The following is a 25,803-nucleotide window of genomic DNA, read 5'->3' on the forward strand; positions in this document are numbered from 1 at the left end:
TAATTGGTAGGCTCAGTACTTTCTGCCTTTCTTTAGACATTATTTTAGTGTAGCTCAGAATCCCATTTATCAAATAGCTGCAAATTAAAAAGGGAAAATAACTACTGGAGTGAGAATAACAAAAGTTAGTGACAACCTGACTGTATGGGAACAGAATAAAGAAAACAGTAAAAAAGTGACTTAGAAACCACAATCTCGAGCTATTTAATGTGGGGGCAAACATCCCTCCCCAGTGCATCACTATTACAGCAGATCAAATAATGAAAAAAAAATACACACAACACACACACAAATACACACACACACACACACACACACACATATGTGTATATATATATATATAGAGAGAGAGAGAGAATGTCAATATAAGAAAAGAGTAACCTCTGTTCTATGCACCTAAGTTAGGATGTCAGGGACATTTACAAAATGAATTTCAGTAGGAAAAATAGTTTTGATGCAGCAAGTAGCCTGGTCATTTGGGAGTAAATTATCAGGAATTTACCTTTGTGGGCCAAACTGTGGCAAGTCCCTTCACCAAGCTCGATCTCAGTTTCCTCAGAGACACAAGCGGCTCCCCTGCTTCTGTCCCAGGGTGCAGCTGTCCGCTCCTGCCCTCATGCAGTGAATGTCTGAGCGCCTGCTGTCTGTACCATACGCCTTAGCAGGTGCTGCTGGGGCTTATGAATGGCAGAGTACAGAAGCCTCAGACCATGGACCTGGGAGATGTGCACCAGTAAGCTCTGTGCAGGTTAGAAAGGGACACATACCCAAGAGAGGGACATAAAAGGTGATGGCAGTACGAAGTAAGTGTCGTTGAACAAGACCTTAAGAATCTGAAACATCTATGAACCGATGGAGGGATGTGGGCAAGGAGGAAGAGAGGACACACCGTCATGCTGTTTGAGCACATAGCATGTGAGGATGAGGCCAGGAGGGCAGATTGGAACTGTGTTCAGAGGGCCCAGATGCCAGCACAAGAGATTTTAAAGGTATTTTTTTTAAACAAGGGAATGACTGGTTATTTAAACGCTTGAGAACATGGGGGTCTTTAATACAGTACTAACAGTTGATTTAAAATTTTTCTGCTTCAGTGGAAGTCTTGTAGGTTATTTTCAGCATTTGGTCACACAATGTTCATTGTTCTCACGTAGAAAGAACTTCAGAATCATTAGGAGCTGCTTCATTGGGATTATGTAAGGAATGTCTTGCTTCCTGAGTCTAAATCAGATTGAAGAGTTAAAAAAGAACAAGAACACAAGGATCTCAAATTATCCGCTGCATAAAATATTTAATTTCCTATGAATAAGTGGATTTTACTAAAATTATTTTTCTGCCCTCAAGGGCTCTCGGGAAAGCAGTTTAATGAAGAGTACTGATTTTAGAAGCTCTTAAAAGTTTCATAGTAGAAATAATCTGTGAAGGCACATGCAATAGATCAATGGGTGACAAGTACTGAAACTGGATGCCAGTTTGTGAGCACTAAGAAGGAAAAGCCTGAACGTGTAAGTAAAGAGTCCTGGATTCTAACTCTTGTTTGCTCATAATTAGCCTCGTGAGCTTGGACAATCAGTTCACATTTTTAGGCCTCAGTTCTTTAGCTATTAAATGAGAAAGTTGAATAAGATGGCTTCTAAGATCTACTTATCAATCATACGTGTAGGGAAATAGACAATGAATGTGCAGAGAAGACTTCAGGGAGAAGAAATGTTTTTGTCACTAGTGTGTTCCAATGTTCTTTCTCCAAACCGAAAGTGACAGAGAGAGTGATACTGATACTGACAGAGAGAGTGATTATTTGTGTGTGTGTGTTTTTTTTTTTCCTAGTCTCTCCAGGTTATTGCTCCCTCTTATGGGTACATCTTGTTTTAGTTAATGTTGTCTTGTTGATTGTCAATAAAACCAGGCAAATATGTTACTTTCCAGCCTGATCAACTTCTTCATTTCTGCAGAGCCCTGTGTTACCTTTTGTCTTGTGGATTTTGTAATCAGTGGAACCTGTGGAATTGAGACATGTTCCTATTTATCTGTGGCACACATGCATGGTAATAACTTCTGGTATTTAATACAATGACAGCAGTTTTATAATTTATTTTGTGTTTCAGTGTAAGTCTTGTATGCTCTTTTCAGCATTTTGTCATATAGTCTTCATTGTTCTCATGGGGAAAGAACTGTAGAATCATTGGGTGCTATAACATTGGGTTGGTTACATAAGGAATATCTTTCTTCGAGAGTCAAAATCAAATTGAATGTTTAAAAAAAGAACGAAAACACAAGGATCACAAATTGACAAATGCTTAAAACATATAGTACGCTACAATGCTACACATTGAGGAACTTGTACTTTTATCTTGAGGGATAATTTTAAACCAATTTTTTAGTTTCAGAATTATAGAACCTAAATTAATATGAAATCTGGGTTTTCTTTGAATTTGTGAAATTTTTTAAATTTATGTTGAGAATCACATAAGCAATCAACAAATTGCAGTGTATGACAATATAAAACAATAAAAACCTACAAATAAGAGCAGGGGCATGAATATTCTAAGCAATGTCATATTTATTATTCTATGTGGCTACCAGACAAAAATACAAGCGTTAGGTTTCATTTATCCTGCTTTTATGTTCCTAGTTAACGTAACTAACTTTCAAAATTGAGGTTTCTTTAGTGATTAGGATTATAGCATTTTGACTTCTTGAAATTTGTTACACAAACATTTACTGGGCTCCTACTGGGAATCGGGTACTGATCCAGTCAGTGGGATTTCAGAGACAGTCCTTCTTTATGTGCTGAATGACCAATGGAAGGGACAAACAGATAGACAAATAGCAAAATAAAATTATAATTTAATACAAGTGCTGTGATGTACATATGGACTTGTGCCTAAGAGAAGTGGAGGATCACATTTCAGGTGGGATGGGTGTTGAAGATGGAGAAGTGAGATAGACAATTAGAAGTCAAGGGGCAAAAGCAGTAGAATTCGGCATGTGGCAGGTGATAGGAAGAAATAGCAGGGAAGAGGGTTGGACCAAATTGTTAATGGCCTTGGATGCTGTGCTAAAGAGATTGGACTTTTCTTTTTAAGCAGTGGGGAACCATCCAAGGTTCTGAGACAAAGTAACATAGATTTATGTTTTAGAAAGATAACCCAGGAAACAGTGGGAATGGGAGATAGGCTGGAGAGAGGGAAACTGGTAGACAGGTAAAATGTCTCTTGCAATGGACTAAGCCTGTACCATCTCACCCTTAGAATAAGACAGAGGAAATGGGGATTCTCTCATTTGAGTGAACATTCAAACTCTATTTTTTGAGCGTCTACCATATAATAGTCATGGTGCTAACTAGCATTGGGCATACTGCTTTGAACAAGACACGGTGACCATCCTTGGGACAAATGGTGGTAATTCCAGGTACCATTGCCATACAACTGGTATGACCTAACCCACTCTTAGAAGTAGGGTGGGTTAGAGTATTAAGAAATGACTTGGAAGCTGGAATGTGAATGAGAAGCCAGGCTAAAAGGAATATTAAGGTGTAAGATAAAAAGGACAGCGTATGAAAGGCCTGGGGTGGTAAGAGCAGTATGTGCCCCATGAATTGAAGGCACTTTGGCTGGAACTTAGGGTGCAAGTTCAGGACAAGCAGGAATTAGGATTGGAAAGGTGAGTAGAGGCCATGCCAAGAAGAAAGACTTAGTTTGGGGATGTTTGAAGGTGGATATCCCAGAATATCATGGCTGTTTGATTTCAGGGATAGGGTATAAGTAAAGGTGACTCCAACCTGTCTGATTTGAGGCACTTTGGGGTTTGGAGATACGTTCTTAACAGATAGGAGGATTACGAAGGGAGAACAGCTGTGTGCTGTATCAATGGCACTGAGAGTGGCATTTGGATGTCTGGGTGCTGTGCTGACACTGTAAGCTCTTCTTGTCTCACAACTGAGTCTGGGGATTGGACACAGCTGAGGAAAGCCTGCTGCTCTTCCTAGAAACCTACAAAATAGCCCCTGAAATAGTTTTTCTCCTTGCACCCCACACTGCACCAAGCACAGTGACTTGCACAGTGGGAGTCTTCATTATTTATGAATTGTATTCTGTTTCTAAGCCACCATATCCAGGCCACCAGGTGTGCTTGGTGGTCATTCTCAGAAAACAAAGTTCAGATGGTTCCCGAATTGTATATGATGGGAGATCACAACTCTGAATGCAGTAATAACATAGCATATGTGCTTGCATATATGTATGTATGGGGTGTGTGTATATATAATAATAATAATATATAGTCATTAGATATGAAATGTCCGATTTCAAATGAAAAGTGTAGTTTATTATATCTCAAACAAGAAGCAGCACAAGTAATCAAAGTATGTGCCTAAACTGTTGTCATAGTTTTGCCATCCTAATGGTAGCTTGTTTATGGCAGCAGCAGAGAAGCCTGGAGAGCAAGTGGCAATGAAACTGTGAAAGGTGTTTTCCACAGCTTGTTGAGAACTGAATAGTTTTCCTTACAAGAAGTTGTCCAAAGCCTGGAAGAAGTGGTATTCTGTTGGTGCAAGGTCTGATGAATACGGTGTATGACAGAGAGTTTCCAAGTCTGGCCTCTGTAGTTGGAACAGTATTGTTTGTGTGACATGTGGTCAAGCATTGTCTTGCAAGAGGATTGGCCTGTCTCTATTGACCAATCTCAGCTTCTTAATCACAAGCATCCTCACCATTTCATCCAATTGGGTGCAGTAGACATCCATTGTAATTGATTGACCAGGTTTCATGAAGCTGTAGTGGATAATACTGTCTGGACCACCAAACAGACACCATTAGCTTTGTTGATGAATATTCAGTTTTGGACTATGTTTCTGTACTTCATCTTTATCCAACCATTGTGCTGAATGCTTGCAGTTGTCAAAAATAATCTGCTTTTTCATCACATGTAACAATATGGTATAGAAATGGTACACCTTTATGTGGTAACAACAAAGAAAGGCAAGCTTTGAGACACTATGTCTTTTGACCCTTGTTTAATTGATGTGGAACCTGTCTATCCAGCCTCTTTACCATGCCAATTTGTTTCAAATGATACAATATTGTTGGGATATTTATGTAAAACCTTGCTGCTAATTCACGCATAGGTTGAAATGAATTTGTTTCCATTACAACTTCCAGCTCATCATTTTCCACTATGGTCTCAGGTTGCCCACATGGCTCATTTTCAAGATTAAAATCACCAGAATGCAACTTCTCAAACCATCACGTACTGTGTGTTCATCAGCCACATCCTTCCCAAACACTTCGTTGATATTTCGAGCTATCTGTGCTGCATTGGTTCCACAACAGAACTCATATTCAAAAATAACACAAATTTTTGACTTATCCATGGTTTCACAAAAATTGCTTTAAAAAAAATTTGAAAGATAATCACAAGCCAAAATGTGCATTTGAAAGACTAAGGCTATAGAATAAAAATAGAAAAATAAAATACATGTCAAAGTGAAATATCAGAGATAAAATAAAACAAGTGTAAAAAAAACAAGAAAAATAAAACAAGAAGTGTCAAAGTGAAATGTCAGAGATATCAACTGTCAAACTTAAGGGAATTGGACATTTCATACTTAAAAACCTAATCTACATATATGGTGTGTGTGTATGTGTGTAATCTTATATATCTCATATATATATAAAAAATCTTATTGTGAGTTTGAAAGATATGCCCTGAACAATACAAAATGACATCTGTCAAGCGATTGATTCCAGGATAATACCTTTTATATTATTAATGTGTGTGTGTAAATTTGAAATCAAATAAAGCCTTACTCTAATAAAATCAAAAATGCCCTACAACACACCTTATCTTCATTTCCTAAGGAAAAAAAAATGTGCCTCAGTTGTTCCTGAGATCCCTCTTCGACTTTTGAAGGCAGCACTTTTAGAGAGTGTTTGGCTGCCTTTACATCAGTGAAAAACTTTATGAAAATGTTATTTATCAGTAAAATATACAAGTTAAGAAACAAACATGTTCATCAACTGAAGCAGAGTGAAAGAAAGCTTTCGTTGGCTACATTACTCTTTACACTACGCTTTAAAACTACATCCATGTAAACTAAGGTACCTGCACAAATGTAATAGTTACACCATGGAAACATCTGTTTTGAGATAATTTTGACGTACATTAAAAGGTGCAAAGCAATAAAAACATAATCTCTATACCCATTCCATGACTTATTTTTTTCTGTTGTTTGCTATCAATATACATATCACTAAACAATATATAAAATTATCTTGGAAATATATGAACTGGAGCCCTGCTTCTGTTATTTTTTCAATAGGATGTCAAGTGAGCAGAATTTGAATACGGGAGAATGAGAGATACTCACCAGTATTCAAGTTGTTTGATTTGGAAAGCAGTCGGCCCAAAAAGCACATACCCTGCAATAATCTTTTTGTAGACCCCCCCTTGGGCATCAGCTGTGTCCCACAGGATGAACAGGCTAATTAGAAGCAACCAACGTGGGCTTTATAGGAAAAACAGGGGGGCTTGATAGGAAAAATAGGAGTTGTCTGTGTGCCTGTGGAGATTAGGATGATCCTTCATCATTGTAGATTTCCGAACTGTTGGGTAGAGGTTCTTGGCCTCTTGTCCTGGCCCTAGCACCTGGTATAGTGTTCCCATGAACTAGGGTAGAAATGCTGCATGTCTGAGTGAATTAATATGCAAAAATGAGTCCGAATTCAATTTATTTCTTTAAAATGATTGACTTATTTTCTTCACGTGAGAAGCGTCACACAAAATAAGCAACCGAATGACAGCAGAGCATAGAATATTGTGTCGAATGTATAAGTAGTTTGCAGTCCTGGAAGTTCAGGAATGTATTATATTTCTTTATTTCACTTTGGTGGAGAGGAAGTTCATAGTGAATCTTGTGGCTGAATTAAAATAGTTATGTTATTAAAGCATTTATTTGTGTGTTCTGTGGCTCTCATGCCTTGAGTGGTCCTCACTGTCCAATGCAGCAACCAGTAACACCATATTGGCTCTTTAATTTTAATTGATTAAAGTGAAGTAAAATTAAAAATTCAGTCCTTCATTTGCAGTAGCCATATTTCAAGTACTCAATAGACACATGTGGCTCATGGCCACAGTGATGGCCAGCACAGGTGTTGAGTATTTTTATTATTTTTGCAGAAAGTTATTCGGGACCATGCCACGGTGTAGTTAATACTTCCTATTTTAATTTTTGTGTTTCCAGGTCAGATATTTTCTATAAGTTGCCTTAAAGCCTATGTAGAACACATACAAATACTTATTTATGTTCTGTATACTAGAGCACCCCTGGGGTTACCAAGCTGTGCACATAGCAGTTCTTAGCCTGACTTAGTAGAATCGATTCCTGCAATCCCTGCAAGGAAAAAAAAAGTTAATCTCAAAATTGTGATTGTCTTTGGGGAAAACGCCTGCTCTATTTGTCATTGGCAATCATTTTACCAATGTGTTTGGTGAGCTGAGTATGTAGCCTGCTTTGCTAAGTGTGTGCTTTCCAAACCTTGCTTCTGCATGTGACAGCTTCAACCGGGAAGCATTTGTGGATTACCATTTTAAATTCCTAAAATAGTCATTGAAGGATAATGATAGAGTTTCTAATTGGTTTTTCTTTGCTCATTTTTCTTTTTCTGGAGTAGTTGGAAACTTTTTAGGACCCAGTAAAAGCCATGTGATCTATTTGTGGATAGCGCTGGAAAATGAAGCTGACTTTTAAAGTAATTAGTAGGCTGGCTAGCATTGAAGTTTTTTGAGTTTTCATGGTGTATATAGCAATTTTTCTGTGACCATTTATTTGTTATTTTTAAAGAATTTTATTTGCAGTTATTTCCACTGTTTATTCACTTTCCTACTTTTACCCTTTCTCTCTTCCTTTCTTTGTTACCCTACTCTCATTTCCTTCCCTTCATCTCATTCCTCTTTCATTTTCAGCTTTGATAAAAATACTTTTCTGATTTTAGCAAAACATTGCGGATCTCTGCAAAGGTGTTCTGAAGAATTACAGAGCAGGGGATGGGTGTGTCTTTTTGGTGGTGGGTTTGGTTTGAAGCAGTTCCATTCACTGCACCATGCTGCTCCGGCATGAACCTAGACCTGTGTTTTGATTCGGTTCGTGACGTTTCGGCATTGCAGTCTATATTTTAGCTGCCCGTGCTGAATCAGGCAAGGTGCAATTAGTAGGCACTCTAAGACTAATTTTTAGAATTGAAGTGGGAAAATTTAACTGGTAAACCTTGAGAATGACCTTCTCAGAAAATCTGTGCTCCTTTTCCTCAGCTTCGCTGGAATCATCTTCAGCTGGGAACTCTCTCTGTTTGGTGGCTCAGTTTTCTGACTCTGCTTCTAATCTCTCTCTCAGGAATAAAGCAATGACATTCAGGAATGTTCTGCTTCCCTAGAAGCATAGCCTGAAACTGTGAAGTGCTGGAGGCTAAGACTTCTTGTCATCGTATGTTCTATGCAGGAATTTTTCCTTGCTGTTTTTTGAAAATTAAAATTTTTTAGAATCAATTTATAATAGATACTATAGATGTGGCACCTTATAGCTGGGTTGATTTGGATCAGTGGGGCATATTCTTTTTCAGTTGACTGAAAGCCTTAAACAGAAGCCCTGTCAAAAATTTCTCAGGATTACATGACTAATACTAGACACAGAGATGCACCCTCGTCCCTGGCCCTGACACCCTGGGGATAGAAGAACTAGTGTTGGTGGGAGGGAAGGCAGCTGAGGAGGGATGGGAACAGAATGGCACAGAAAGGTTGTGAGCTTTCTCTTCTTCATTCGGACTTCTTGTTGATGAACATCCCTCTTTCTTCCTGCTCTTATTTTGTGGCCTTATCTACCCTCCCCCCATGCTGCTTTTGCCCTGCCCAGGCAGTTCCTGATTTACCTCTTCCCCTCCCTCTTTTCTTTATCGAGTTCTCCTTTCACTGTTAGTTATACTAGTCACTGTGCTCATAGGCAGTGACAGCAGAACGCAGGGTAGGGCAAAAGGGAGCTGCTTGTGCTCCTTGGAAGACCTCTGACATGTTCACCTCGACACTGTGCAAGAAGGTACACTCCCCAAAGCAATGACTTTTGTGTTTTCTTTTACACAACTAGAGAAAAATTTGCTCAGTGTCGAACACAGCCTATCTACTGATGAGGTGGCATTTGGATAGCACTCTGTGCTCACAGCCACCTGCTGAGGTAGACAGTCTGAGTCTCACCTTAGAGGACACTGTGGCACAGATGTTAAGACTCACTGCTCTGGGGCCAACAGAGCTAAGAAGCGGGTAGGGCCTCTGAATCCAGATCAGGGCAAGTAAATGAGACCCTGACTTTTTTATCTTCTGTAGCGATTGTGCCACGGCTCTGCGAGTGTCACAGCGCAACGAAGAATGTTCCAGACCATAATCTCGGGCTGAAGGAGGAGAACAGACTCTTTTCCTTTCAAAGAGCTGTCGAACCTCTACAAATCTCCATATTTATTGTAGAGTAAGGCATATGTGTTTACAGTAAAGAACGCATAGATAAAAACTTTGGTGTTGTATACTAAACACATTGTTCTAAACAAGTCTATTTAGTGATATACGTTAAACTTACAATTATTTTGTTATTTCCTTGTTGTTCCTGAAGGCTATAGAGAAATGGGCAGGGATCCAACACCAGTCACGTTTCCATACGTTCCAGAGCCTGCTGTGCAGCCAGCTGGTAAACATTCGTGTCCCAGGTCCTGTTTGCAGGACTGCCAGATTTCCACCTTTCTCACAGTCCCTTTACCCAGGCCTTTATAGCTTTTCTGACATCCTCTACATCTCCCCATTTCCTGTTATGATTAAATTGTTCTTGATAGTTGAGACTAAAAGCCAGGTAAGCATCCAACTTGTGTTTGTGTAGCGTCACGCTGTGAGTCATAGACATCAATTGTTTGCAGATTGCTAGGAATAGAAAACAAAAGAGTATGATAATTCCAGCCATGACCCAAATTCTAATATTAAGTCCTGTAAACCATTGTTTGGGGTTTAAGCAGGCAAAGCTGTCTTGTAGCTTTTGTAAAGTATCTGTTTGTAAATTTGAATGAAGTTGTTGTATCTGATTTTGTAGTTGATTTTCCAATTGTAGTACTTGAGATTCTAAATGAGATTTGAAGGCCCCCTGAAGATTAGATTTTACCACGTTCCAAGGGTAAGTGGATTTGTTATATGGTCAGGATGTAATGCACTTGTGTGCGATATTCCCAATCACATTGTAGGCCTTGACGAGTAATAAATGCTTGTCGTTGGTCTCTGACCCATTCTGTAGCTGCTTCAAGTGCTTGTAGTCTAGCCAATATGCCTTTATCAATTTCAATTTGTTCTTGCATTCTAACATTTGCCAGGTACAGTTTCAACCGTAGCTGCCATATGTGTAGTTTCAGTAAGAGACACAGAAGCCACTGTAGCAGCAGCAAGAATAATAATAGCTGAAACTAAGAAAGCAATAAGAGTAGCCAAGAAGTGTTTGGGTCTAATTTTTGTTAAGGCAGATTGTAAAACCTGTAAGGAAGATTCTCTTTGCCATTTCCTTGTTAAATTCACAGGAACCCAAGCTTGTGCTCTTTTTAATATAAATATATAAGTGATATTAAGATTAGTAGCATTTTGCAATGTGATACAAGAACTATACCAAGAAGGACTCTCACAAGATATAATAATAGGTATTAAGTTGAGTTATATTAGGAGGGTTTTGTCCAAAAAAGAAAACATAAGGGTGAGTGGTACAAATTATCACTGAATCACTGACATTATTGTTTAAAGATAGTGTATAAATGCCAGCGCAGTTAGTGTAATTGCCATGGGATAATACACGGTTAAAAAACGGCAATCCCATTCTCCATATCTTAATATGGATTGGACTCATATGAATGACATCTGTGAATTGAAGAATAGGGCCTGATAATCCATGTTCACTCCAAGTAATGGTTAGATGGACTGCAAAATTCCAATTCTTTATCCAAAGAATGTAGCTTCCCGTGGGGTCCCCAATCCTGTAAAGTTCAATTATTAAACAAAGTTAATCCTCTGGGTTATTCTCTTTTACATGGGGACCATTGTACGGAATAAAATTTATATCTCCAATCTCTTTTTGGTATGCACATGGACAGGTCAGGAGTAAAAGTTGTAACATTGATATTTATGGTTGTATTTACAGTAAAAGCAGAGATAAAGGTTAACTTAGCTGTATTGTTGCCACTCTTAAGCTGATAATATAAATATTCCTGAGGAATAATTTGTACACAACCCTCAACATTTGGTAAGGTGGAAAAACAAATAGGAGGGTTTACTGGCAGTAAATAGTGTGGAATCATTGTTACATAACCATTCAGTAGGTGACAGTAATGGTCCTGATGCTGGTAGCCAAATGCCACTAGTCCACCCTGTGTCCTTAGAAGACAAAGGAGGATCTGCATCCCACCATGTAAGCACATGAAATAAAGGTGGGTTTAATAAATGACTCCAACAAACTGTGGTACCTGCTGAAGACAGACAGCCATGACCATCCTAGAAGGAGTAGAAGTCATCGTCCTACCTGTTCAGAAGCCTTGCCTATGATGGCCAAATATGCCAAAAATCGATTTTCTCTTGCTGGAGCAGACCCAGCCTTTCCTAATTATTGTTACCACCTTTTGATCAAGCCTCTTCAGTTGTCCCCAGGTCACGTCAGGAGCTTGCCTCGTCCTGGTCAACGTTGTCCTTTGTTGCTCCAGGGTCAGATTGATCATCTGTGGGATGGGGTTGTCCGGTGTTCTCCAGCTCATGGTATAGCTTCACCCTTTTTGTAGGGACCCACTCTGGACCTGTTGGCTGAGAAACACAAACTGCACCACTGCTCCATTTCAATACAGGAAAAGGTCCTTGCCATAAATTATTAACCCGGTCTTTAACCAGCACTTTCTTTTGATTTAATTGATTAAAATTATGTTTTCCCAGTCTCTGATCCATAGCAGTAGAGCCATCATCTCCAATATTAAGAAAATTTAAAGCAAATAAAGCTTTAGCTATTTGTTCTCAAGGTGATAGTGCCTTGCCCTCCCCCTTTTTTGTTTTAATAGGTAAGTTTTTAAAGTACAGTGTGCACGTTCTGCTAGAGCTTGCCCAGAAAAATTATAGGGTATTCCTGTGATATGTTTAATTTTCCAATTTTAAAGGGTAGAATTATATTTTTTCAATAAATAGCAGGGGCCATTGTCCGTTTGATAATTTGGGGTAATCCTGGAACTGTGAATGTTTCCAGCAAATGTTGAATAGCATGATGGCTGGTTTCCCCTGACCAGGGCATGTCGTGAATGAAGCCTGAATGTGTGTCAGTAGTAACGTGTGTATTTGAGATGCCCAAAATAAGGTAATTGTGTAATATCTGTTAGCCAAGTGTCATTCGGCAACTGTGCTCGTGAGTTCACTCCAGGACCCCAGTGTAATAGGGGACAAAGAGAATTGTTGGCAATCAGGGCAAGTTTTAAATGATAAGTTTTGCTTGAGTTAAAGTAATGAATAGGATAAAGTTTTTTCAGTGCCTTAGCATTTTGATGAAAGAAGTTGTGATCTGGGTGTGCCTGCTGAAGGGCTGTAGTATCTTGGGCAAGGAGACATAATTGAGTAGATACAGTATTGTCTACAAAATTATTACCATCCGTAAGCGGCCCAGGTAAGGAAGTATATGATCTAATATGTGCAATAAAAAGTGGATGATGTCATTTAGAAAATAGAGTATGTAAATTAATAAATAAATGTAATAAAGTTCTGTTAGATATGTCCTTAATAAAGGAGGTATCAAGGTTTTGGAGAGCATGTACAGCGTACTGAGAATCACTAACAGTATTGATAGGGATGTTAGGAAAGGTATTTAATGCTAGTATTAATGCTCCGATTTCAGCTTGTTAAGTGGATTGGAAACCTTTCTTATATAAGTGATTTCCATTTGGTATCTTTCCAAGCCATGGCTGCTTTGCCTGTTTAGCCAGAGCCATCTGTGAAGATGGCCTTAGCACCTGTGATGGGGTAGATTGTAAAATATTAGGCAAGGTGATAGGAATAGTTTGAAGAAAACTATAATAATTTGGATGACGGATAATGAATTAGTAATTGTCCGAGGTAATCTGAAAGAGCATATTGCCATTTTAAGTTTTGTGCTAATAGAGTGTTCAGATTTTGTTGGTGTAAAGGAACATACATATATGCACACTGGGTCATATCCTGAAAGCCGAATGCAGCGTGCCCTTCCCTTTTGTATAATAGGAGCTAACATGTCTGTGACTTTATTTATTTATTTTTTAAGCTAGAGTCTCACTTTGTTGCCTAGGCTATAGTGAGTGCTGTGGCGTCAGCCCAGCTCACAGCAACCTCAGACTCCTGGGCTCAAGCCATCCTCCTGCCTCAGCTTCCCAAGTAGGTGGGACTATAGATAGGCATGCGACACCATGCCCGGCTATGTCTGTGACTTTATTAAAAGTCCTTGTATAAGTGTGACCTAAAAATATCCATTCTAAACAGTGTAACTCTGTCGTAAACTGCCCTAACAGGCCAGATGGGCTATGTTTGGTATTAAAGAGGAAAGGATCAGTGGGATAAGATGGGTTAATTCTAGGTAAGAAAACAACCTTGTGATTTTTCCTCTACTAATGATAATTCCTGTGATGCTTGTTCAGAGAGCAAGCGAGGGTAATTTAAGTCTGAGTTACCTTTTTAAGTGTTAAACAAATGTTTTAATTCCCCTGTAGTATTGCCTAGGATGGGACATACCCAATTTATTTGTCCTAGCAGTTGTTGTAATGAGTTTAAAGTAAGAGGTTGAGGAATACTTATTTTTGTAAATTGTGGGTGAATACTTCTCTGTGTTACAATATAACCTAAATATTTCCGTGGAGCAGAAGTTTGCACCTTTTAGGTGCAATATTGTAACCTTTGTTCATGAATAACTTGGGTTACTTTCTTATAGGCTTGTTCAACTTCCTGTGTTGGTAGCTGCAGCAAGTAAGATATCGTCCATATAATGAAATATTTTTGTATTTGGAAACATCTGTCTAACAGGTTGTAGGGCCATATGAACAAAATATTGACAGATGGTGGGGCTATTTATCATTCCTTGAGGCAAAACTTTCCACTGATATCTGGCTACTGATTCTTGATGGTTGATTACAGGTACCATAAAGGCAAATTTTTCTTTATCATCGGGATGTAGGAAAATAGTAGAGAAACAATCTTTAAGATCTATGACTGTTTATTAATGGCCAATTTTCTGGGATCATAACTGGGGAGGGCAGTCCAGGTTGTAAAGAGCTCATAGGTTTTCTAACAGCATTAATAGCTCTAAGATCATGCAGTAGTCTCCATTTTCCAGACTTTTTAGGTCTAATAAAAATAGGAGTATTCCAAGCACTATTGGATTCTTCGATATGATTGGCTTTTACCTGTTCTTGAATGTGTTCCTTGAGAGGTCCAAGGGGTCATTGCAGCAGAGAGGAGAGCAATGGTATTTTGTTGGCCAGGGCTGGGGAGGCCTGACTAGCCATTGCCCCCCCAGACACTTTTCCGGGGTGCTGGAGGGAGCACGCCCCCCTTCAAGTTTCCCTGTAGAGGATTACCATCCTTATCAAATTTAGGTGGGTGCTGATAAGCCCAATGTTTGCCCTTTCCACACTTTGCGCAGGTTTTAGAAGGTGATTTTTCTTTGACAGAATTATTCCTCTTATTATTATTCTGTGATTTGTTAACAGTTTTTTACTAAATGGCCAGATTTTCACAATTATAGCAAGCACCTCCTTGCATCATGGCAGCTAAGGTTTGAGCTAAATGAGTTAGTAGTGCCCACATGTTGACAGCCCTTAGTAAAGGCTCCTACATCTGAGGAGGAGGTATGGATGGGAGCTAATGCTGCTTGACAATCGTTATTAGCATTTTCATAAGCTAATTGTAGGATGAGAAGCTTAGCAGCGTCCTGGTTAGGCACGTGTCTTTCCACCTCTGTTTGTAGTCTATTGATAAAATCAATATATGGTTCACTAGCGCCTTGTCATATAGTAACAGATGATCCTGTGTTTGACCAATAGGGATCCATTTCCATGCTTGAATGGCTAAGGCTGAACACTGAACAAATAGGCTAGCATCAGCCTGGCTTGAGCTTGAACTGCAGCATAGGCGCCACTGCCTTGTAACATTTCTATAGTAATTGGTATTCCATGATCTAAATTTTGTAAAGATTGTTGAATAGCTAAATCATTATATTCCATAAGCCATACCATATATTCTGATGAAACTAGGACACGAACTAATGTTTTCCTGTCAAAAGGAGTCATTTCATAACTATTCCTAGTGCCTCAACCATACCTGTGGTAAATGGAGATTGAGGGCCATTTTCACGGATACTCTTTTTTAGTTCCTTAAACGCGGTAAAAGGGAGAGCTTCATGGTGTCTCCTATTATTTCTCACCACAACAGGAGATGGGGCCATAAAGGCGTCAGGATCTCCTGATTTTTACCCCTTCTTTTAGACAACCCTCAAACAAGGAGGGTCATGCCCCCAAATTAGTTTCTGAAAATACTTTAGGTGAGGTGGAGTCCAAGGATGTGGTTCATGATCAGTACCTCCTGGCAATGGTACAGGAGGTGGAGGAGGAGGGTGAGCCATAGGGACAGACGGCTGTGTTTCATCTTGCTCTTTTAATGGCGGCGGAAATGGCAATTCCTTTTCATCTGACTTATCAGAATCAAAAGACATGAGAGGCTCCGGTTTATCAATAGGCTCCCCTGCTTCTTCATTGAGGCACCCCCTCCACTTTAGCAGGGAGGGGAGCGATCTGGATCATTATGATCTGTTACATATAATGGAGAGAGAGCATTACGTACTAAGCTCCAGGTTGTCAGCAGAGTGACATTAGTCATAAGACCTTGTTCAAATTGTCTCTTTATAACTCATCCTGCCTGCTCCCAGAGCCTGAGACCAAGAGTGCCGCATCTGGGAACCATGGGCAATGCTCAGGAACCAAAAGTTGTAATGCCTTTGGTTCCGCTGCACAATGAATTGCGTTTAATAATTGTTGTAAGGTTTTAAAATATAGTTTCTGTTCTTTAGTGAGTTCCTGACCCATGGCTCACAATTAAATGATAAAATCCCCCTCTAGTATTACATATGTCGGCCCTGTCCCCTTATAGAGTCAGGACCGTCCCTTATCGGGACTCCCAGTTAGTCTGTCTAAACTTCTCCGAGCGTGAGTTGGCCAAGTCACTCCCGGGTCACCAATTGTAGAGATCATCCAGCATCTCTACGAGTGTCACAGTGCAACGAAGAATGCTCCAGACCATAATCTCAGGCTGAAGGAGAAGGAGAGAGTCTTTTCCTTTCAAAGAGCTCTGGAACCTCTCCAAATCTCTGCAGTTATTGTAGGGAAAGGTATATGTGCTTACAGTAAAGAACATATAGATAAAATCTTTGGTGTCATATAGTAAGCATATTGTTCCAAACAAGTCTATTTAGTGATATACATTAAACTTATAATTATCTTGTTATTTCCTTGTCGTTCCTGAAGGCTATAGAGAAAAGGCCAGGGACCCAACACCAGTCACGCTTCCATAGTTCCAGAGCCTGCGGTGTGCAGCCGGCTGGTAAACATTCATGTCCCAAGTCCTGTTTGCAGGACTGCCAGATTTCCACCTTTCTCACAGTCCCTTTACCCAGGCCTTTATGCCTCTGCTAACATCCTCTACATCTTGAAATGCTGGTTCATCTCCAACATTGCCTAGTTAAAAATATCCCCAGGGACTTGTTTTTTTCTTACAGATTTAGGAGATAAGGTCTTGTCTTTGAGCTAGAGAATCTGGGGGTGGGGGTGGGGGGGTGTGAAGTGCGGAGAAATGCTGCCACCTCAGGTCCACCTTAGACTGGATCTAAAATGGATTCAGCATCCAGACAGGGACAGAAACACATACACACACACCCTTAGAAGAGCCCTTAGAATTCTTGGTGGCACCCCAGGGCTGCTGGTGTAGGAGGAACCTGGGACCTGTTTGCTTCCGTCGTGACTCTTGCTTCCCATGTGGAACACTGCCTGCTAACAGGGGGCCCAAGAGCGGGGCTTTCACTGCTGGTATCCCCACCCACAGCACCCCTCAGCCCCTCTCTGGGCGGAACACGGCAGAGTGGCCTCGGGGAGAAACTGGTGTGGCACTGCCACCTAGTGACTGCTCGCCACGCCGTTCTTTGCCTCTGGGAAGAGCAGTGAGTGTCTGCCGGCTGCCACCCATTATGGAAAACCATGGTGGGGGCTTCTAAAAATAGAGCCCACCAGGCCAGTGTAGACATACTCTCTCCGCTATCAGCAGAGCCTGGCATGCATCAGACATGGACTATATTAAGTGTTTTTGAAAAATTGACTTTTGAACAAGGGAATCTTGGGGCCTGGCCGGGCATAGCTCCATCTGTCTGCTGGGGTTCCAGCCTCCCTTTGGAAGAGCTCGCAGTCTGTGCAGGGTGCCTGCCTGGCACACGGCGGGCGCGGAGTGAATGGAGCTTGCCCCACATACAATGCCTGCTGGTTTGGAAGTTGGGAAGGAAACAGGAGGAAAGAGAAACTTGGTCAGAAATGCTAGTCCTGGTTAAAACATTGTCCTAGAATTTGATATTTTCTTGATTGCTTGGGGGAGGGTGGTACAGGGGCTTGAGAATATAATTCTACTCAGGCATTTGTCCCAAATTGCAAGGTTTTCTGGTTTCACTGCTCTCTAGACGTGTTGGTATGATGCCAGCTCCAAATTTTCTGGTGGCCGTTACTAGAGTCCCAGCTGCCTTGGAGCTGTAGACTAGTGGTTCTCAAAGGGGGTAGTACAGCCTCCAGGGGTGTTATGGAAATTAGTGGAATTTTTGTTGTTATTGTTGTTGTTCTGTATGTCCTGTTAGGCATGGGATGTTCCCACCCAACAAAGAACTGCTCTGCATCCCACTTGACCTTGGGTTGACCTGCTGGGTATTATGCATACCAAAAATCTATTGACAATTTTCTTAGCTTAGACCTAAATCCATTTTAAATATGCACATAAAATAGTTTTACTCAGTTGTAATAGACATTTAACTTTTTAATGTTGATTTTAGTGTGTAAATTGGGGGGAAATCATTGATACCATCTGTGTTCCAATAGGTTTTTATTGATAACATAGTAGTAAAATAATTATATAGGTATGAGATCTAAGACTGTTAATTTATTAACAGATAAATCATTGCTGAAGTCACTTATTCTAATACAAAATGGAACACATAAATGAGTAATAGAATTAGACAACAAAACAACTTTGTCATCTTTTCAGGGAAACACGATAAATGCAATTTTAAAGTTTGAACATCCATATGTGTTCTATTATCCCTTTCTTTTCCTTTTAGGGTCTTTGAGCTTTATTTCAAAGTAAGCTTATGCTTTTAGAACATATCCACTGACGGTCTCTCCACAAAGGCAAATTTTCTATATCCAAAGTGTGAGTGAAACTCTAATTAGTCAAGGTTAACACATGAAAAGAAATGAGACCTTTTGTAGAACCAGGAACACCCAATGAAACACACACACGAAGAGAGAGAGAGACAGAGAAGTGTTTAGCTTTTTGATTTTTCTAAGTGGAAAGAGAGAAAAAAATTCCAAAGGTGCACAGTTAAAGGAGCAAAGTAAAATTAAGGTGAAAAACTCACTTTGATTTTTAGAGTTGATAATGAGTTACATAATTTATGAAAATTCAAACCGGCTCCTGCCTAAATTAAATTTGGGCTCTAGAGGTTGCATTATACTGCCTATCTCTGCTACTTTTCCTTGGTTACTTGTGTTAAAGGAAACCATATTGGGGTCCTCAAGGTCTTAAGCCACGTTTGTGTTTCCGTGACTTGGTGTCAGGGAGAAGAGTAGTGGAGCAGAGAGAGGACGATGAGAAAGTCACATGGACTGGAACAATCACACTGGGCTGAAGGGACCTTCTGTAAATTATTTTCAGAGTAGTTTCATACATCCAGTCATAACATTTACACTCTAGAGTACTTTCAGGTTTTTAGCAGTGTTCGGACTTACTGGATTTTACATTTTATTTGAATTTAAAACTATAATTTTAGGTGTCAGTGATATAATATTAGACATTCATGTCCTTACTTTCAATCTATTATATATATATATATGTATGTATTTTCTTGATAGCTCTTTACATCTAGTGTTCATGTTTATTACAACTTGTGTATTACATTATTATTCCTTGCAACCAATTTTCTCCCTTACTAGATTTTAAGCTTCTCATGAACACTATTTTTATTCATCTATGTAATCTCAGTGCCTCCAAAAAAAGTTCCTTTACGCACGTAGATGTTCAGCATGTTGTTGAATGAGGAAACTCCTCCCGAAATAAAGCTAATTAATGGTTCTCAAACCTAATAGCACATCAAACTCACCTGTAGAGCTTTTAATAAAATCCCTGTCACGGTCCTCCCCACAGATAAATTGGCTTAATTGGTTGAGGGTGGGACTTTGCATAGGATTTCTTTTTTTTTTTTTTAAACACTGTCCAGGTGAACATGTTTCATATAGATCAGTGGCAAATGAGAGATGCGTGTTTCTTTCTGAGCCACTGACACCCACCACTTTTCTCCTCCACCACCTAGATATATGCCTTTTTTAGACTTTTTTATGCCTATATGTTTTAATTAATTGACTCTCTGATTTGCCTCTAAATCGAAACTACATGCACATAGATGGAGTTCAGAAGATCATTTATCAGACTCCTCTTAACCTCTGTGGGCCTGAAACTAGTAGACATAGAAATACCAGCTTCATGAATGGTATTAAGCAGATTTGGACACGCCACTTGCCCTATAGCCAAATGGGCTGTCTAACATTCTGATAAGTCACCACTGGAGCAGAAAGAGTCACAGGTACAGGTGCACCTCCATATCCTGTCCTGGGGAAGCTTAGCACATAGAAACCAAGTACACTTGTTTTGTGGGCGAGCCAAGCAGAGAGAGGGCCTGAGCTACACCTGTTCATTTCCCCCTCCCAGGTTCTCTATCCTGCCCCTCTATGGAACTGGGAGAAATTGATTGCCTCCTTCCCCCACCCTACTCCCCCCACCAAAACACACACACACACACACACACTAATTTAAACAAATAACGCTAGAGGCAACCATTTTAAATGTTTAGCTGTAGTCTATTTTTCTCCTCCTTGAAACTTTTTAAGATCTTCTCTTTATTCCTGATATTTAAAGATTTACAATGATCTGCCCCCACACCTAGATCTTTTCTTATTCTGTATGCAGATTCCCAGAAGAATCTTCCTTTTGGTGATAGATGCCTACCTTCCAGTTTTCCTGTCAAAGAAATAAAGCAACATTCTCAGTTTTTTTCTTCCACTTTTTATATTCTCCTTCTGGACAGTCTTTCTACCCTCTGTGTTGATTCTCTGAAAAGGTATCTTTTTTGTTCTCCTTTTACCCTTCTCTTTTTTGTCTTTTCCTACTTCCTGGGATATTTCTGCCGACTTATATTCTAATTGGAGTATGGCTGTTTTTTCACGATAATTTTGAGTTTTAGTCCACTTGTTCTCTTCATCCTTTTTTCTGGATGGAACATGTTCCTTGAGATCTTTGATGATACAATTTACAGAGTTCAGTAGTCATGTACCCCATTACCCTGCATTGTCTCAAGTTTCTTCTGTTTGCTTTCTTCATTTTTTCTTCTCATTTTGTGTGTGTGTGTGTGTGTGTGTGTGTGTGAGTGTGTGTGTATCTTTTCTATAGAACTCATACTTCAAATGTATGCTGATCATTCGCTGTTATTTCTTATTCAAGAGTGGCAATTGGAAGTTTTATATGGGGAAAAGGCTTATTGTTTGTTAAAATTACTGTAGGGTGAAAGCCAAGTTTTTCATTAGGGAGTTCCTTATGTTAATACATGAGTTTTTTTGCCTCAGAAATTCTGTTTCTCCAGAGAAAAATATTCTTTAGCAAGTTCTAATATTAAGATCAGGTATAGGAGATTGAAGGAAGGAAACTAGAAATGTTCTTCAGTTTGGAAACGTGAACTTAATTTTGAAATTTTCAGCCCCAAACATCTCTTCTGGCTTTAGTTGGGCCCTAAATCCCTGAATATCCAGTCTAGCCCCAATAAAGCTACCTCCTTTCAGTTGTCTGGTAGAAGCGGGCTGGGCAGTTACTTGCATATCCATCATTCCATAGACTTAGGCTTAATCAGTTCTCCTGGTTTCAGCTTTGAATCTTATCTACCCATTTTGTGATGCCTGGTTTTCTCCAAGTTGTGAACTTTCCATGGCTTCTACGACAATTTGTGCCTTTTAATTGAGATTACTTATATCATTTATATGTAGTGTGGTTACAAATATGTTTGGGGAAAGCTCTCCTCTTGCTGTTTGTTTTCCATGTGTTCCATCTCTGTTCCTTTTTTCCTTCTACTTCTGCCACCTCTAGGATTATGTATTTTTTTTAAGTATTTCATCTTATAAATCCTTTATTGGGTTATCAGGTATTATTCTTCCATGTGTTATTTTAATGGTTCCTTTGGGGTTTATCACATAGAGACATATACTGTATTTCGTCATGCTTCATTGTATTGTGCTTCAAAGATACTGCATTTTTCACAAATTAAAGGTTTTTGCCAACCCTGTTTCATGCAAGTCTATTGATGTCATTTTCCAATAGCATGTGCTTGCCAATTTGCGTCTCTTATGTCACATTTTGGTAATTCTAGTAATATTTTAAACTTTTTCATTATTATATCTGTTACAGTGATCTGTGATCAGGGATCTTTGCTGTTACTGTTGCAATTGAGGGCACCACAAACTGTGCCCATATAAGATGGTTAAATTTAATTGATGAACATTGTGCATGTTCAGACTGCTCCACCAACCTACCGTTCCCCATTTCTCTCCCTCTCCTTGGTCCTCCCTATTCTCTGCAGCACAAAAATATTGAGACAATTAATAAGCTGACAATGGGCCTCTAACTGTTCAAGTAATGGGAAGAATTGCACTTCCCTCACTTTAAATCAAAAACTAAAAATGATTAAGGTTAGTGAGGAAGCCCTGTCAAAAGCTTAAATAGGCTGAAGGTTAAGCTTCTTGCACCAAACATTCAGTCTCGTTGTGAATGTAAAGGAAAAGTAAAGGAAACTAAAAGTGCTAACCAGTGAACACACAAATGATAAGGAAGCAAAACAGCCATATTGCTGATATGGAGAAAGTTTGAGTAGTCTGGGTAGAAGATCAAACCAGCCACAGCATTCCCTTATGCAAAAGCCTAATGCAGAGCAAGGCCGTAAGTCTCTTCAGTTCTATAATGGCAAAGAGGGGTAAGGAAGCTTCCAAAGAAAAGTTTGAAGCTGGAAGTTGGTTCACAAAATTTAAGAAAAGTCTTCATAACAAAAGTGTAAGGTGAAGCAGCAAGGGCTGTTGTAGAAGCTGTTGCAAGTTATATGTTAATATAAATAGCACATTAACAAGAGTTTGCAAGAGATTGATTCCAATCCTCATGGATAACTTTGAGGGGTTCAAGACTTCAGTGGAGGAGGGAACTGCAGATGTGATGGAAATAGCAACAGAACTAGAATTTGAAGAGGAGCCTGAAGATGTGACTGAACTGCTACAATCACATGATAAAACTTAAACAGATGAGGAATTCCTTTTTATGAATGAGCAAAGTGGTTTCTTGAGATGGAATCTACTCCTGGTGACAATGCTGGGAACATGTTGAAATGACAACAAAGGTTTTAGAATAGTACATAAACTTAGTTGATAAGGCAGCAGCACGGTTTGAGAGGATTGATTCCAATTTTGAAAAAAGTTCTGTGGGTAAAATGCTATCAAGCAGCATCTGATCCTACAGAGAAATCTTTCCTAAAAGAAAGAGTCAATCAATGTGGTAAGCTTCATTGTAGTCTTATTTTAAGAAATTGCCACAGGCCAGGCACAGTGGCTCACGCCTGTAATCCTAGCTCTCTGGGAGGCTGAGGTGGGCAGATCGCTCAAGGTCAGGAGTTCAAGAACAGCCTGAGCAAGAGTGTGACCCGTCTCTCCTAAAAATAGAAAGAAATTATCTGGACAACTAAAAATATATATAGAAAAAATTAGCTGGGCATGGTGGCACATGCCTATAGTCCCAGCTACTCGGGAGGCTGAGGCAGGAGGATTGCTTGAGCCCAGGAATTTGAGGTTGCTGTGAGCTAGGCTGATGCCACAGCACTCTAGCCTGGGTAATCAAGTGAGACTCTGTCTCAAAAAAAAAAAAAAAAAAAAGAAACTGCCACAGCCACCCCAGCCTTAAGCAACCACCACCCTGACCTATCAGCAGCCATCAACATCGAGGCAAGACCTTCCACCAGCAAAAAGATTGAGTCCCTGAAGGCTCAGATTGTTCGCATTTTTGCACAATAAAGTACTTTTTAATTCAGGTATGTACGTTGCCATTTTTAGGCAAAATGCTATTGCATACTTAATAGACTACAGTATAAACATAACTTGTATGTGCACTGGGAAAAAATTTATTTGACTTGCTTTCCTGCAATATTCGCTTTATAACAGTGATCTGAAACCAAACTGGCAATATCTCCCAGGTATGCCTGTACTTATATACTTAGTTATACTATACCTAGATATACAATACCTATGTTAGCACAATCTTATCTTCACCTGATAGTATACCATTTACTACAGTCTATCTTCAGGTGATACTGTATCACTTACACACAATACGCCCATTTCTCCAGCCTTGGGTAGTTTTACAGGCAGGTACTGATCAGTACTCGGCTGAATAATCAGGGAGACTCCTTCTGCAGACAGATCTCCAGTTTGGCCTCTGCACAGATCTCTCCTTTCTGGTTTTTGGCCCTTTGAATTTTTGGCCTCCCTAGATTTCCATCTCTGTCCTTCATCACAGGGAGACCTCTAGGATCTGCCTGGTTTTCTTCCCTGAGCTACATCCTGGAGATTCTCTTTAGGCATTAAACTGGGGCAATTGTATGGCTCACATTAGTTGTTTTCCATCTGTCAGGAATCACTGTCCTCTGTTGCTATGAACAATGTCTTCATAACCATTGTTTCAGGTATTTTATCTTTTTTTTTTTTTTTTAGTTGTTTCAGGTGAAAGTATAAATCTAGTTCCCTGTTGCTCCATTATGGCTGAAAGCAAGATACACTTTCATTCATAGAAGAATGTGTTATTTCATGTTCTCTGATGCCTCCTTTTCTTTCCCTTTGTTCTTGTGGGTTTATGCTCTTTTTTTTAATTGCCTTACTATCATTTTAGTGGTATTTCAGGAGACAGAGGTAGATTCTGCAGAGAGAATTGATGATGGATTGAGCACATGCATTTACATCTCCATAATACTTTTCACTGTATAACTAAGACTGACATTTGAGGCCAGAGCTGACATTTGAGATATGTTTTGCTATTTCTAGTATTAATGATAGGTTTAGTAGAGAAGGATTAATGAACATATTTTGCCAGCTGTTAACCCTGATTGAATTATTTTTTACAGGTATAAAAATACTTTTATAAGTTGCACACAGATCTTGGAACATATGACAAATCCAATTTGTGTTGACTGGTGAGCAAGAATCACTTCTATCCCCTTTTCGTATCTCTGTGTATGTGATCCTGAAGGCCTAGCATGTGGCCTAGGGCAAGTTGAGGACATGTGTCCCATTGTCACACTAATTAATTTAATAAGCACCAGTTTCCTGCTATATTTTTGTAAGCACTGGTGACTATACAACAGTGAATGAGGCATAGTCTTTATCTTCAAGTTCTTCATAGTTTCAATGCTAAGGTCATGTTAGATGAGCAGATTATACATTACATGCCTATGGCCCAAGCTAACATTTATCGAATGGTGCTAGAGACAGCTATAAGATGATGCTCCTGGGATACAGAGAAAGGACCAGCCTAGAGTATCGTGCTGACAGTCTGGAAAAGAGGACTCACAGATGGATTCTCAAAGCACAAATCAGGGCTAGGAAAGGTGGGAGAAGGTTTGCAGGCAGAAGGCAGTGCATTTGCCGAGAAGGAGAGCTGTGAAGAACAGCCTAAGCTGCCAGCCGCAGTGTGGGAGCTGCCGGGGCAGGCAGGAGAGCCGGGCAGAGAAGGCCTTGCTCACGGGGAAGAAGGCAGTGATTCCCTGGGAAAGGTAACTCCTGTGAACTTTAACAAACGTTGTAGAAAGCTGTCATATTTGTAATCTAAGAAATGGTGCTGGACCCACGGTTAGCAATGCATGAAGAAATGAATAAGAAATGGAAACTAAGAAAAGGAGCATTTTCCTTCTTTTAAAACCTAAAAAAAAAAACCCAAGATCATTTATGTGATTTTGGTGATTGGAAAGAGGTTGTCAGTTTCCCATATTTCATTGATCCACATGCTAACTTCACTGATTATATTTTCAGTAATATCAATGTTAACTATGTTTTCCTAAAATCAAATTATTTTTATACTTAAATATATTTAGCTTTATCCTAAGCAATAATTTCTATGAAAGCATACATTTAAGTATCACTTATGCTTTTCTAATACACATTAAAATAAATGCATAACCATTAAAAAATAATAATAGTAATAATCTTTAAGTCTCTTATGCATGCAGGGCTGTAATACAGTTCAAACAGTCCTCTGCCAAAACCCTGAAGTCCTTATTTTAAAAGCTTGAGATGATCAGGCATTCCTTGCACTAATTTTAATCTTATTTAATGTATTTTTGATTGAACCAGTATTCATGGTGACCAAAATTTGAAATTT

The 25,803-nt window shown here is 39.4% G+C and overlaps 1 protein-coding gene across 3 annotated transcripts in view; it reads left to right on the forward strand.

Annotated features, from left to right (window-relative positions):
- KCNN2 (potassium calcium-activated channel subfamily N member 2) overlaps positions 1 to 25,803 on the forward strand; it is a 146,648-nt gene that overhangs the window by 88,086 nt on the left and 32,759 nt on the right. The window contains exon 1 of one of the 3 annotated variants that reach the window (XM_076008278.1): positions 1,797 to 24,619. The exons of the other annotated variants lie outside the window; for them this stretch is intronic. Coding sequence (XP_075864393.1) covers positions 24,594 to 24,619 — 26 coding nt within the window. The 5' untranslated portion in view covers positions 1,797 to 24,593. Of the gene's footprint in view, positions 1 to 1,796; positions 24,620 to 25,803 lie in introns of those variants that run through there. 3 annotated transcript variants of the gene reach the window in all.

Source organism: Microcebus murinus, chromosome 11 (genome assembly GCF_040939455.1).
Source record: "Microcebus murinus isolate Inina chromosome 11, M.murinus_Inina_mat1.0, whole genome shotgun sequence".
Taxonomy (NCBI): Eukaryota; Metazoa; Chordata; class Mammalia; order Primates; family Cheirogaleidae; genus Microcebus; species Microcebus murinus.